This window comes from Artemia sp. Qi Xiang Cuo, chromosome 17, assembly GCF_049724085.1.
Source record: "Artemia sp. Qi Xiang Cuo chromosome 17, ASM4972408v1, whole genome shotgun sequence".
Taxonomy (NCBI): domain Eukaryota; kingdom Metazoa; phylum Arthropoda; class Branchiopoda; order Anostraca; family Artemiidae; genus Artemia; species Artemia sp. Qi Xiang Cuo.
In genome coordinates, this window is record NC_142810.1 from 5,102,551 (window position 1) to 5,118,111 (window position 15,561).

General features: G+C 36.9%; 1 protein-coding gene across 1 annotated transcript in view; it reads right to left on the reverse strand.

The window, feature by feature from the left end:
* Nucleotides 1–1,494: 1,494 nt before the first annotated feature.
* The window catches only part of Uxs (UDP-xylose synthase), an 80,990-nt gene continuing 66,923 nt past the window's right edge, over nucleotides 1,495–15,561 (reverse strand). Inside the window, exons 6-7 of the mRNA XM_089103357.1 lie at nucleotides 8,943–9,183; nucleotides 1,495–1,759 (exon numbers count right to left, since the gene is read on the reverse strand). Of these exons, the coding sequence (XP_088959483.1) occupies nucleotides 1,664–1,759; nucleotides 8,943–9,183 (337 nt within the window). The 3' untranslated portion in view covers nucleotides 1,495–1,663. The remainder of the gene's footprint in view (nucleotides 1,760–8,942; nucleotides 9,184–15,561) is intronic.

A 15,561-nucleotide genomic window follows, 5' to 3' on the forward strand; every position in this document is an offset into this window, starting at 1 on the left:
AAAATGTATTTTACGATATCTAGGAGTGGTGGCAAATTCGTTTTTTTTTCAAGGAAAATACCAAAAATCAATATTTTTCATTTTGAAAATACCCTTTTTTGTATTTTCATTAAGATACAGTATTTTCTTTGTGATTAGATGTCCATGGGACACCGTAGATGACCTCATAAAAATACAGGTTCTTCATCTACACTTCTATCAATTATAAGGGTCAAGGAGTAATACAGCCCTATTCTGAAATAAAGAAGCCACAAATACATTTAAAATTTATTAAAATTACTTATAACAAAAAAAAAACTTAAGTAGATTACTTCATCAAAATATAGTTTAAGCCAAGTTCTGACAGAAAACAAAAATTCGTCAAGCGAAAACTACCAACCAACTTCAGTGCGTGAATTTGCCAATTTTGCCTGATTGAAGGCAGAATCTTTAATCCTTCTAAGTAAATTCATAAAAAAGAGAATTGTTTGAATAACCATCTTAAAATAATACCAATGGCAAATTTTTACCCATATTATTAGCTTTTATTTATTTTAAATACAATTTTGAAGGCCAAAGAAGCAATTCTTTTTACACTCTATTGAAAAAAAGCTGGCCCAAACGGCCAAAACCTAGAATCAAGATTTTTTTCTTTTCTCCGAGAAAATCACACAGTAGTGATTTTTTTAATTGTTGGAGCGGAGAAGCAAATAAAGATACTGAATATTATGAATCGGTCTTCCAAAGTCAATTTTCTTCCTGTCTCCACCACTCTATTTTCTACTGGATACATACAGGGTTTTGTATTTCTATTATGTCTATACTAGTGCCCTTTTTAATAGTTGAAAGTGATTTGAGGGAATCTAACACCCCTTCCACGCCCACCATTTCCGCAAACACATCCAGTCAAAATTTGAGGTAGCCATTTAGTATTGGCAGTTTTTACCCCTCCATGCAACCAGGTTATTTCTCAAAAAGCATAGCAGATAGAAAAATTCCGATTGCGCCATTGCACTCACCATGCCAAAATTTTGGGGTTCAAAAAAAAAAAACTTTTTCACATGCTGATCATGGTCTGCGTTACGCAGGTACTAATCTCCTGACTCAATGTCTTCGGCCGAGAGTGCAATGCGTGGTTGGGGGAAAATAATCCGACACTTCCCTTGTTTTCCTCCCAGATTCCTGCAGTTACCCATTTAAAGCTGGGTCGACCCAGACTGACCTTACAGAGTCACACCATTGACCCCCATTCCGAACCAAATAAGCAGCGACAGCTGGACTCGAACCGCTTACCTCAGGATTTCAGGTCTGGAGCGACTTCGGCTAGGACGGCTCGCCATTTTTAACAAAAAATTAATTTTTTCTATAGAAACTACGTAGGTAGATATTTTATACAGATGAAGACAATGTAGATTTGCCAAATATCCTCCAACACCAAGACATATTTTTGCAGTTGATGTGGAATTCAATTGATACAAAATTCGAGTTCTATCAGAACCTAACTTAACTAAAAACTTCTTCTAAGAGAGATAAGTCTTTTATGCTTAGCAAGGTAGTATTGTCACACAGTCTCTCTAGAGTTAAACCCCAAGGGTGACGAATTCCACTGGCTCTAACACCAAGGGATGAAAAGTTCAACAATTAGTTCCCGTCACCAGATAACAAGTTAAGATCAATTATAAGGTTATGATTCTGATTCTTCAGCTTCGAACAGTTGGGCATGTTGCAGTTCCTTTCTAAAGTATTTGATCGTTCTCTCTAGTCCTTCTTTCAGCGACACCTAGAAGAAAGAAAGCAAAATTAGAGTTAATTCTAAACCAAACTAGGATAAAAAGAGTAAATTCATTTCGTTACCTTGGGATTATTCTTAATGAAATCTTATCCTTCTGTAAGCATTCTGATTATTTGAGATTGAAGCTTGCTCATAACTTAGGTTGTCTTCATAGACTGAAACATTAGTTTCCTTTTTCCATCCTTAAAATTTCATACCATTCTCTAATTGAATCATATCTAAATTATTGCCCTGTAATCTATCTTAACATATTTAGGGTCCATCTGCAACCTCTTCAAATAATTCAAAATAAGGCAATTAGAATTCTGGGGACTTGTTCATTGCCCAATGAAGCTTCAAAATCTCTCGGAAACCCAAACTTTATATGTTTTTCTCAGTATACTTAATCTCAAACAATTGAAAGACCAGCATACAGCAATATGACATTTTCATACCCGATCTTCAACAAATTATTTCCATGATTTGGGTAAAATTGAAATTCCCATTTCTCCAGCCCACCAAATCCGCTCCAAGAGGTACCGCCTTTCTCCAATTAAATTAGAAAGAGCAAGAATCTCAATCAGATACCAGATTCCTCATATTGTAAATAAACTTAATTTAGTAGAAATGTTCCCAAGTTTCAAGAGCCGATTTTCTTTGAAAAAACATATTTCAAAAATGGTTCTTTGTCTGGATGCTGAGTTTGATGAATAATTGATATTAGTATGAATTTGTTGTGGTGTTATCGCGCTGGGGTGGCCTCCTCTGTTATCTCCTGTTATCTCTGTCCTCTGTATGTTCTTTTTATTGATAACCTGTAATTGTTATTTCGGCATTTTCTTATCTTTGTTTATGGCCGACACATCGAGCCTTGCATCGAGCCGTCGACCAGTTATCTATTATCATGTAATTTATTTATCATGTATTTTGTAAATCAAAGATCTTGTCTAGAGAAAGCAAAGAGAAAAGCGGAAGCTAGAGAGATCCGTTTTGCTATTATGGACTTTCAACTTTCGGTTCTTTATGAATCGAAAGTTGGGGTAGCAGCTTGCTCATTTTGCTACCCAAAAAATCTGAAGCTATCTAAAATCGAGGATGCTGATCGCTAATTTCGATGCTATCGAAGAGCCTCCCCTAGTATTGTCCCTCCCCTTCACAGAGGTCAAGTTGTGTTCCTATTCAAGAAAGCGCAACTGGGACCTCTAAAAAATTGACTGAAAGAGTTTAGCTATGATATGACTCATAATATTGTCCCTCCCCTTTACAGAGGTCAAGTTGTGTCCCTATTCAAGTTAAAAGGATTAAATTTGATATTGTTTTGGACTTTGCCATTGCGTAATTTGATGCAAGCGTAGTTCTACATGTAGATAATAGAATTCGTTATGGCTGTCACTCAAGCAAAATTTGATGAAGGAATGAAACGGCTTCAGGCGTTGCTGGATAAAATATTAGCAGAGCAGAAAAGTTTTTCTGTCTCAATAATTGCCCTTCAAGATGAAGTTAGGCAAATATCAGCTGAAAATGCAAATCTATGAGAGGAATCTAAAAAGCTTCGAAATGATCTAGAGCAAGAAAAATTGCGGAAAAACGATTTGGAGAATAAGCTTTTGGACATCGAAGTGAGAGAAAGAAAGTTGAATTTGATTGTTCATGGTCTGCCTGCTGAAAAGCATAATCAATCAGTGACTAGCAACGTAAAGTCTCTTTTTTCTGACGAATTGCAAGTTACTGAGGACATTTCTCTTACCAAGTGTTATCGCCTTGCGAGAAATAGCAGTTCAAACATCACTAGTAGGAAAACTAGTGTTCGACCGGCCCCTCTTTTTACATCGCTAGACACAGATCATAGCATTCAGGCGATTCTCAGTGAGGTGAATAAGTTGAAGGGTAGTGGAATTCGCATTTGTAGTGATCTCCCACAAAAGCTAAATTTCCTACAGAATGAGCTATTGTCTAATGGAAAGGACATACGTAATTCGGGTTCAGTTGATCTTACGCGTATTGAACAAAAAGGGAGCAAATTATGGCTCGAGTGTAAAAAGTTTCCGTCTTCAAAGTGGGTTAAGATTGACTAGTTACGGTGATTAATAATGATATTCGTTTTGTGAGATTATTTTTATTACTTTATGCAATGTTTCTCTGTTCATAGGATTTATTATTTTTTTTTCTTGTGAGGTTTTTTGTCCCTCTGTAGCTTATTATAAGTTTATTTTCTGTCTTTTTTGTGTGTTTCTATTTATATGAAGTAATTGAGTGAAATAATTTTTCCTGTATCCGCATTTCATCTTACAATGAATAAGTTCAGTTTCTTTCTATTGTTTCTATTTATTTTCAAGCAGTTTCTTTTTCTTTCATAATTATTTTCGAGTTCTCGCTGGTTCAGTTGTTTTTGCTACGTTAAGACTCAGACGGTGTGCATTTTGCGAAAGTTTCTGCCAGTCCTGATCATAATTCTGATTATTTAAATTGGATGATAATTATATTGGGGATAGACTGAGAGACCTAGAGTCTAACCCTCTTGATTTTTCCATTTTCCAGAGCCATGACAAATTTTTTGGAAATGAGATAAATGATGGAGGGCTAATTAATTTTCTAAAATGTAAATATAAATTACTTTCCGAAGTTTTTGATCTTCCCAGTACCGGTGTTGTGAGAACAGGATTTTTAAATTGTAGAGGTTTTTTTAGTTCACAGGATGATCTTGTCGATGCAGTTCATAAACTATCTTGTCATGTCGTTGGATTCTATGAGACTTTTCTTACAGACCCGACTCCTTATGTTCCTTTTGCTGGATATCAATTTACTTTCAAAAACCGACTGACAAGGCGCCAAGGTGGTTTAGTAGTATTAGTTAAAGAAGGCATCTCTTTTCGACGCCTTGCAAATCTAGAAGGTTCTCATGAGGAAATGCTTTTTGAAGTAATGGTGACTGAAATTAGTCTTGGAAAAAAAGATGTTAAAAAAAAAGGTCGGAGGTATACCGACCTCCTTCTTCTCCAATCAAGTCTTTCCTCTCTAAACTCCATGATTTTTTGCATCAACCTCATTTTCAAAACAAAGATATTATCCTCTCTGGAGATTTCAACATTGACCTTCTAGAAGCTTCAAATGAAGCTTCTGTTGATTTATTGTCTTCTTGCTTTTCTGCATATCTGATTCCTATTTGCCTGATACCTACAAGAATTTCACCTAGTTCTGCTTCTCTCATTGATAATATTTTTACATCCTTACCAATTAAAGCAAATTTTGCTGTTTTAAGTGATATATCGTATCATTTCCTGCTGGTTTCAGATTTAGCTTTTACTTATAAAATACCGCAGGTAGGTAAGGAACGTCAAGTACGGTTGATAAATAAAATAACATTAAAGCACCTGAATGAAAGCGTTGGTCTATTGGATTGGCAGGATGTAATATCCACGGAGGATACAGATATGGCAACTGATATTTTCCTAAGAAATTTCAATTGCTGCCTTGATTCTAGTTGCCCATTTGTTACGAAGAAAATTTGCAGAAAAAAATTTCCTATAAGGCCGTGGATAACGTCTGGAATTTTGATATCAGTTAAGAAAAAAACAAAAACAAAAACACAGCTATTTAAAAAGCAGTTAAAGAATCCAACTGATTATAATATGAAAAATTTTCAAATTTTCAAAAATAAATTAACCGCACTGATACGATTGTCGAAACATAGGTATTATAAAGAGTCTTTCGAAGAAGCTCAAAATTATCCGCGCTAAACGTGGTCTTTAATTAAGTCTATTATAAAAAAACAAAGGAATTCTAAGTTTCCTAACATTATTAGTTTAGATGATGGATCGACTACTAACAAATTGGAGAAAGAGGCTGATATTTTGAATACTTATTTCGCTAGTATAGGAGAGAAAATTGTTTCATCACTAATGAACCAGTTTGATTGACGTAATAATATACATTTTTCCTCATACCTTCCATCTCCTCAAGGTAATTCAGTTTTTGTGGCGCCTGTTTCTCAGTATGAAATAACAAAAATGGTTTGAGATCAAAATCCAGGTAATTCAGCGGGAATTGACGGATCTAGTTTCATAATTGTAATGTAACATTTTCTGCTGTAATTTTGCCATTCCAGCATATAATTAATCTTTCATGTAAACCTGGAGTTTTCCCGTCTGCTTTTAAAGAAGCGAAGATAATTCCGATTCACAAATGTGACTCTCCTGAAAACTCATCAAATTACCACCCCATTTCTATTTTGTCAGCATTTTCTAAAATATTTGAGAAGGCAATTTATAAGAGGTTCTATGACTTTCTTAAATCGTCTAATTTTTTCACAAATTCCCAGTTTGGTTTTAGGTCTAGACACAATACTGAACACGCTATCATTGCTCTCATCCAATATATTCATGAATGCTTAGATAGAGGTGAAATTCCAGCAAGAATATATTTAGATTTTAAAAAAGCATTCGATACAATATCCGATTGTATTCTTTTTCGTAAATTGGATAACTGTGGTGTGCGCGGACCGGCGTTGGATCTAGTTAAATCTTATCTTGACAAGAGAAAGCAACGAATAGATGGAGGTAATTTTCTCTCTTCACCTGTTCCTCAGTCCTCGATGGTTGGGGTGCCTCAGGGCTCTGTCCTAGGTCCTCTGCTTTTTCTAGTTTATATAAATGATTTTCACCGCGCTTTGGCAATCCCATGTCTCAGCACACATTTTGCTGATGATACGGCAGTTTCAATTTCTGAGAGAAATGCCGAGGAGTTGGAGGCAAAACTTGATACTGCATTTTCTAATGCTCTCGATTGGTGTTCTTCCAATTTTATTACTTTGAATTTATCAAAAACTAATTTCATAATTTACGGCAGGAAGTCAAATATATGCCCTCGTATTACCCGAGTTACTTCTTTAAAGTATCTATTATCAATATCTCGGGTGAAAGCGATAAAGTACCTTGGACTTATGATTGATGAAAGCTTATCTTTTAAAACACACATTCAAAATATACGCTGAAAGATTTGAAGGTATGATGGTTTAACGCGGAGGTTGAAGCATTATTTGCCCTACTCTGCTTTACGAAGCATTTATTTTGCTCTGATTCAGTCTAATATTGATTATTGTTCTCTAGTATATTCACCTACATTTAAAAGCCATATTAAACCAATACAGATTTTAAAAAATAAAGCAGTAAGAATCCTGAAACTTTTTATTCCATCGCCTATTGCACTTCAAAATAAGTCTTATACAGCATATTTATATACTTATTTAGATATGCTTCCAGTTTCTCAACAATTTACTTTTGGAGCAATTATTTTCAAATTTAATTATGACATTAAGAAATTACCGCCATATTACCTCAATTAAAGTTTGTTCTCCCAATCACAAGATTTACATCGTTATAACACGCGACAAAAAAAGAGTATCTACATTGACAAGTAAAGTACTGAGAGATCTAAATTCGCCCCGTTCGTGTCAATAGCCCGGTGCTGGAATACTCACAAGGATTTTATTGATAAATTTTCTTCTATTCATTTAATAAAAAGGAATCTTAAATTTCATTTAGTTCGGGATTACTTTTAATTAAGCGTCTTTTTAATATGACAAAGTTATTTGTTTGGCTTGTTGTTCTGGGTGAATGTGGGCCTCTCGGCTATCTTTTAGTATTAATTTATATTTAATAATATTGATTTTTTTTTATATTTATATTTATGTTTGGATCCTGGGCTAGCTGCCACTTTTATATTATTGTTGTATCACTATACCTTTGCCATCGTAATTAGCTTTGAATTGTAATGCAATTTGTTATTCTATCTTTGTCTATGCCTAGTTATTAGAGCTTGTCTCCTCATGGGCCTATGTCCAATATATGCATGTATATGTTAATAATAAAGTGTTTGAACTTGAAAACTTGAACTTGAGACCCCTAAGAAGTTGACTGAAAGAGTTCAGCTATGATATGACTCATAATATTGTCCCTCCCCTTTACAGAGGTCAAGTTGTGTCCCTATTCAAGAAAGCGCAACTGGAACCTCTAAGAAGTTGACTGAAAGATTTCAGCTATGATAAGACTCATTGTATTGGAATACATGAAACAAATTAAATGAAAATATAACCTTCATTATTTCTAATTCGAAAGGTCTGCCCTTTATCACACTGCAAAAAAAAACATTTTTAGCCACCTCTTGATCGTAGCTAATCATTTCAAACTAAAGTCCCTCCGCTCACCTTAAACCAAATTCATCATGGCATTCTTGGCACTTCATCATGGCACATGACATTGCTCATGGCACCCTTAAACTACTACCAGAAATGTACAGAACCGGGTTCTAATTTAAGACAGCCGTTTCCCGGGGTATGCCCTAATTACATAAAAATCAGGGGAGAAACATCCCCTCATACATATGGTATTGCTAGGTGTCTTTCCCTAAATGTTATTACTATTAATGATACTAACAACTTACTGCAGCACCAAGCCAGCTGAGGCCCATACAGCTGCGCACCCTCCTCCTCCATCAAATTCTGTTCAAAGCTTCACTCCTTACCCCCCCCCCGCTGGTGAAGTTCCAATTCAAGTTCAATATGGGTTGGGTATTGATGCTTGTTTGGGTTCTTAAATAATACATACTCTAAATACAGCGTGGCCTCCTGTCTTCTCAAATCTTCACCCGGAACCGCTATCAAATAACTCAAACCCCTTGAAATATCAAACAAAACATAATAAATAATAATAATATCAAAATATTCAAAAGCATAATATTAAAACAAATAAATATAAAAATAAATATTTAATCCCTAAAGTTATTTTTTAACATTCTTTTTGAAGGAGCAGAGAGGCATATATGACTTCAGCTCCCTTAAATCCTTCCTTACAATCTATTCCCTTCCCATTCGGGGACGACCTTCTTTTCGCTTGGCCCCCCAGGGGATGGCCGAAAAATACAACATTCGGCAATCTGTCCCCCTTCCTCCATTAAACGTGGTCCAGCCCTTTTAATCTTTTTTTTCATTATAGCCCTAAAAAGTGGAATCGAACCTCATTTTTTTGAACATCTTACTGTTTGGTATACGGTCAGTCAAATGAATACATAAGATTAGCTTTAGACGATTCATTGTTGGTAATGAATTTCTGCTGCAGGGAAAGGGAAAGACTTTTTGATAGTTACTCTAGTACGGCGTTTGCTTAATCCAAAAAACAACATTAAAGGGAAAACTTGCCTTTGGCTCCCAGTTTAGTTCAGTCTTGGCTCTGGAAATATCCGGTCGTCTTCTCTGAGGGTCATCAGTCTGTGCCTTCAAATACTTTATTTTGCTATTACTGCCAGTTATATCTCTGATGTGTTTTGCAAAATCTCCGATAGTTCGTTCTGTTGGGTTGCCAAGATTTACTGGTAATGTGAAATTTGATGCCATTAAAGCCATTAATCCTTCAACAAGATCTGACACGTACTGGAATGACCTATAAATTCAAAGGAAACGAAAAAAATCAGATAACATCAAGAGGAAGTTACCCATCACCAGGGTTGGCACTTATAGTTATTTATCCCTATTTCTAGTGATTTTTTATATTGCCTAAACAAAAAAAATCACTAAATATGCACATAAATCATTAGATTATTGAAAAAAATCACTAAATCAACCAAAAAATCGTAAAATCCAGTGTTTTTTTTTCGCCGGGTGGCAATCCTGCCTAGCACGGGGAGATAGCATAGGCTACAATCAAGAGGAAGTTACCTATCACGTGAAAAGGGTATACAATCGGCTGAACGTGGACGCTGAAAAAGTAGCACTTTTCCTATAACCTACTTCCCGAAACCTCCGTTTCGGTAAGAATAACTAGCCGTTCTAGTGGTAAGTACCTACCATTAGTGGTAGGTAACACACCAATAATAACCAACGAAATTACTAGTGGATACTAATTATCAATGGATAGCACCAGTGAAAGGTTCGCATGGTAGTAACACACTTATGAATATTGAGCAACAAGAAAGAACAACCCAAAACCAACATGATATCCATAGAACAGGTAAGTGCAGGCTCGTAAATATGCTGAAAAGGAATGATAGGACCATTAAAAAGATCTGGCAATTCACTCTTGATTGGTTTTCTGTAGAGGGGGGGCAGTTCGTCACTTTCTTTTATTAGTGCTTCTTTTCTCCCTCCCTGCATTCCCAGCCAAAAAAAATTGCGGGGGGAATATAATAACTTATTTGTATTTGACTGCTTAAATCTACTAACGAGCTAAATCTGTCTATCAATCTATTCATCAAAACAGTGAGGATATAATAATAATAATAATACTCGTGGCTGCAGCGGCATCTACAACATAGTAAAGGACAAACCAAGGCCCATAGTAGCCATACGTCCTAGCTAAGTGGCTGGCGCGCTGGGACTCCTTTATCCGAGGGGCACGGGTTCGATTTGGCCGGTTATTTGGTTTGGGATGGGGGTCAGTGGCATAGGATGGATGGCCCCAAAACCCCCATTGCACTTCTTGGCTGAAGGGCTTTGAAACAGAGATCAGCACCACCAGTTTGGACCTTAAGGGTCTAGTCCCGTCATATTTTCTTGCTTACTTACATAGTAGCCATAATAATAATAATAGATAGGATATCATAATAATAATAATATTAATGATAGAATATCAACACTATGTTATCAATAACGACAAGGCTCATCGGAGATACTCCTTGCCCATACGAGTTTCGGCGCTTGAATCAGAGGATCACTAAAAAGGTTATATTTACCCCTTTCATATTTATATACTTTTATATTTACTTATATTTACCGCTTAGCTTTCTTTTGATAGAGTTTGTTTTTCTTAGTGCCTGGATTCCTGGCCAAAGAAAGAACACATCCGGTGGAAATATACGAGGGGAATCGGCTATAACAAATACCCAAGGTAATAATATTGCGAGGAATTCAAAGTTCTGTCACCACACTATGCGCATTTTGTATACTCTATTTCAATTTAAATGCACAAAGGGACGTTGTTAAGGTCAAGAGCTTCGAATTTAGCCTTCAAAAATCTATCTACGATGTTGCAGATTCTTTCAAGTTAAAATGCGTCTTTTAGTGCTTAAATTTACTGATGTGCTTATTGTTGAATAAATATCTATAAAAAATAATTCAGACGTAATAATAATAAGATAGCAACATTATGTTATCAATAATGATAGCATACTGTTGGGTATGGTCGTACGTAGCTTCTTCTATAGGGGGGGGGGGGGCAGCCGATTCTGTGATGAAGAGAGGGGGGCTGAAGTTATATTGGTAGTTCACAAAACCTTACATTGCCAGGAAGTTCTATCGTACCTACGAAATCTTTATTAATAAGTAATCGCCAAAAATCATCAACAGGCTACAGTATTTATTAGACTTCTTGGATTAGAGTTAATTTTTTCCAAAAAAATATGAGTGATTACTTCTCGTTTGACTTTTATTCTGCAATTCTGGTTGTTCGATTTTAGCATTTTCAACCATCTACCTTTTATCAACTGCTTTTTTAGCCATCTACTTTTTTTCAACTTCCTTTTCAACCATCTGCTTTTTCAGCCACACCTAGCTTAAATTTGAAGTTCTAGGGGGGCAGCTACCCCCATCTACCCCCCCCCCCTTCCGTACGCCCATGCTGTCGGGTATGCTATCAAGGGTAATCAGAGTTTTAAATTTTAGTTTTAAAACTAAAATTAGCTTATGTGGGTTTTGGCAATTGTACTATATAAACCAAATACCTTGCCAAGTCTTTGGCATAAATTGAGGCCAAACTGAAAATTTTCCAGAATATGTCTTCAGGGAACATAAAGTTGTCTATGAGATATTTTACAACAAGCTATTAGGATGAGAATTATTGAATTCGATCTTTGGTAGGAGGCAACTCTGACTTTGCCAATGACAAGCACCGAACGGCGGCTTTTAAAACTAAATCGCTCCGAAAGCTCAGTGGTATCACTTACCTTGACCGGCTATCAATCAAACAACTGCTGTCCTCCTTGGATTACCCTAAAACCATCATGCAGACCATCAAACTCCAACAACTTCGATGGTTAGGACGTTCAGCGTATGTCCTCAGCCCAACTGCCTAAAATAGCCTTTGAGGGAAAATAAATGCCCCGCCCCAGGGGAAGACCTCCTAAGCATTGGTGGGAAAATTTCTCTGACCACCCCACTCAAGAACTGCTGAGGACTGCAACAAACAGGGAGGCATGACGAAAATATCGGTTAAATGCCCCTAGAGGAGAGACGTCAAATTAACCAACTTAACTAGATTGGAGATAAGCATGTAAGTAAGTAAACTCTGACTACTGGCTACTTACGAGTACTTGTAGCAGAATATAAGCCCCATCAGGCCTGCTGCTTCAAGGTTGAACGTTGACAAACTTTCTGGCGGTAGAATTTGACAGACAGACCATGTGGAAGAGTCAGTTTGCTGTACAACATCTGTTGTGTTTAAATTAAGCTCAATACAGAGCTAAGGGTAACGAAATCAGAAAGAGACATTTCATATGCTTTGCCATTCAAAAATCAAACAGTAAAATCAAACAGTAATTGTATATTTACTTAGTTTTAGTGTTCGTTTTTCAATTTGTAGATTTTTACTTTTTTTTAATGCTAAGATATAATTGCATAAAAGATTTAAGTTTAATATCTCCAGTGGCGTGATTTCGCCAAAATCCTAGAGGGGGGGGAGGCAAAGTTGGAGCCAATTTTCCTAAATCAAGTGAAAATGACAGTAAAAACTAAAAAAAGAGCCATTTGGAACCATAAAAGTACCATACAGTACTTTAAAGTACTATAAAGATACTTTATAGAACTATAAAGGTAACATATACTAAAGAAAACTGATCTGTTCATGTTGATGCTTGAATAATTCAGGCTTATCTTAGTTTTGGCAAGATTTTTGATGAAACTAAATTCCAGCTGGGGACACAAACTCGGGTCGGGAGGGGGGCAAACCGAGGTCTGGGAGGGGCAGTTGCTCTCCCTGCCCCATAGCAAATTACGTTTATATCAAATTTGTTTCGTCTGTAGGACTTATCGTACAGATACCAAGTTCTTTAATATTTAACGCATTGGCAAGGATCAGACAGGGGTAGTGCCAAAAACCATCTGGTAGTGCCCCTGAGAAAAGTAGGCACAGACAGAAGCCTACTACTGCAAATTTCGGCCACTGGCTGTCCTGCCCAGGGTCTGACTACGAGGAAGGTTGTAAATCTGGCGAGATTGGACGGACTGATGTCAGTAACAGCTTCAAAATACTGCAAGGGGGGGGGGGAGCAATCCTCTGGGTATATGAGGGGCCCACCGTGGTGCGAGAAAAGATCCTTGGGGAGTCACCTAAGGTGCGAGTCTCTTGCTAGTACCGCCGCTTTGTATCCTGTGCCACTTCCCCCTGATGAATGGCAAGTGATGGGTGGCTCTCCCCCCTCTTTTGAGGAACGAGCGTTGCCTGTCCAAGCCAGTCTCAAGCTGGCGGGTGGGTTCCTCAGAATCTAGAAATACAATGGTGGACATCTTGATTCTACCAAATAGGACTCTTCAACAAAGGGAAAAGAAGAAACAGATAAGCCCTATTTCAAAATACCAGGCCAAGGGGGCACCAATAGCCCAGCTCTATTGCACCTTTTTTTCCTGAGCCTTGACTCGGTTTTGCGAGTCCGTCCATAATAATAATGAAATATATACAACAAATCCGATAAATCTTTCGTTTTTATTCAGTTTTCTTTAGGTTTTTACTCAGAGAAGCTGGATACTGTGCAGAAATGAGTTTCGACTCAATTGAGTTGAGTTTTGAAGCGAAAGTCTTGTTTCTAGCATGATTTTTAACAAAAATTTAGAACAGAAGGCAATAGTTGAATAACACTCTGGTTTTCAAATAAATATGATGTCACGGAATAGACCACATCAGATATCTAAGCCAAATAGTGGAACTTTTCGTGATGTACTTATATTATTTATCTTGGATTTTCATACCTTTTGCACACTTGAAATAAGTTAAAGGAACGAATCCGGGCGAGCCGACGTTTGCCCCCCTAGAGAGATTCCCCCCAAAATAAAATTCCCCCACACACAAAATTGAACAGCCACAAAGAAAGTACCTCGAATTGTTGATCAGATGTCAAAAGGATAAGATGTCAAAGGATAAGTCAAAAGGTGTAACAAAACGACCAGATATCAAAAGCAGCTTTTGGACAGGGGCTATTTGGTCTTCAATTACTTTTTACTAATAAAAAAGGACTAGAACTCTTATTTTCAGATCTAATGAAGTTTATACGACCGGAGTTTCTTCGGTGGAAACATCCGCCGAAGTTTTTACGACCACGAAGGGGAGGTTGGGAATGAGGAGGGGATAGCCAACCTCTGAAAAAGAATACATTCTGCTAATTTTGGGGTTTATTGTTACTCTTTACTTTCATAATAACAGCGTAGACAAGAAATATTCCCAGAAATCAAGAGGAACTAGATATCGATTCCTACTTGACATTCCTCCCTGCCCCTTCCTTAGATTTAATTATGTATTTACCTGAAGGCTCAAGGAGAGTTAGGATGTGTTGGCATTAAAATGCACCCTTTCGGGCCCCCCATCCCTAACAATAAAACAGTAACAGAACCATACTGTAGAGGTTTAAAGCTCTCATCTACTGTAGAGGTTAAAGCAAATATTTGGTGTATGTTTTACCAAAGAAAGATCATGGATGTGAGATTACTTTCCAGATATCAAAAAGGACCAGACATCAAAACAGTTCTAGGACAGGGGGGCTGGTTAGTTTTTCAATCACTTTTAATTAAAACAAAAAGGACTAGAACTGCCAATTTCTGATCAAATGAGCATCTTGCGAAGAATCTACGACCATAAGGGGGGGAACGAAGGAGCAGCCTTGTGTTTGGCATCCCTCTCAACATTTCCTTAAAGTTTCAACTTAATATTATAAACCTTTTTGAGAGATTCAGGATCGAACATTCTCTCTTTTCTTAATAAAAAAAAAACCTTGTATGTCAATAATGAGCAACATGCATAACTTACATCCCTTGCACCAGGAGCTGCGCGAGGGAGGGGGATTGTCAACTCAGTAGGCATAGTTATTTAATTTTTAGACTTCTTTGAATAACATGACTACTTCAAATTTTTGATCCGATGCATTTGGGTGAAAAAGGCAAGAAGGGGGGGTCTCTAATCACTTTTTGAATCTTAAAAAAGGCATCAGAAATTTTTATTTCCACCCTAAAAACCTTAAATCTTAACATTGGATAACTTCCATAGCTTACAGTCCCTGCCCCAGGGGGTGTCAAACTCAGACACATGGTTATTTGACCTTAGGACTAATTTTAATCGGATGCGATTGGGGAAAAAAGGTGAGGGTGTGGCTTGTTGCCCTACAATCACTATTGACTCTTAAAAAGAGCACTAGAACTTTTAATTTGTAATCAAATGAGCCCCCTCCCCCCGAAGTTTATACGACCACCCATTCAATGGGAAAAAATGAATGAATAACAATGCATTGAACCATTATGGATCTTTATTGTAAGCAACGCTATAGCCTTGCCTCTGACTTGAACAGGTGAGTAGAACTTTCAATTTTCCTTGTAATGAACATCCAAAATTAACCATGGGGGATAATTTTCCAAGGAGGGGATTTCTCGGGGGAATTCACCTAGGCCCCAAATTTAGAACCCCTTCCATAGTTTAAATTTCTTTCGAGATAAGACACTGTAAAGCTTGAAAATTCTCATCCAAAACTTGTAATTCTTTTCTTGCGTAAAATTGTTTAAGGCGTCCTGTCGAGAAGGAGGGATTTCGAAAAAAATACTTCAAAAATTATGAAAATATAAGAAATTA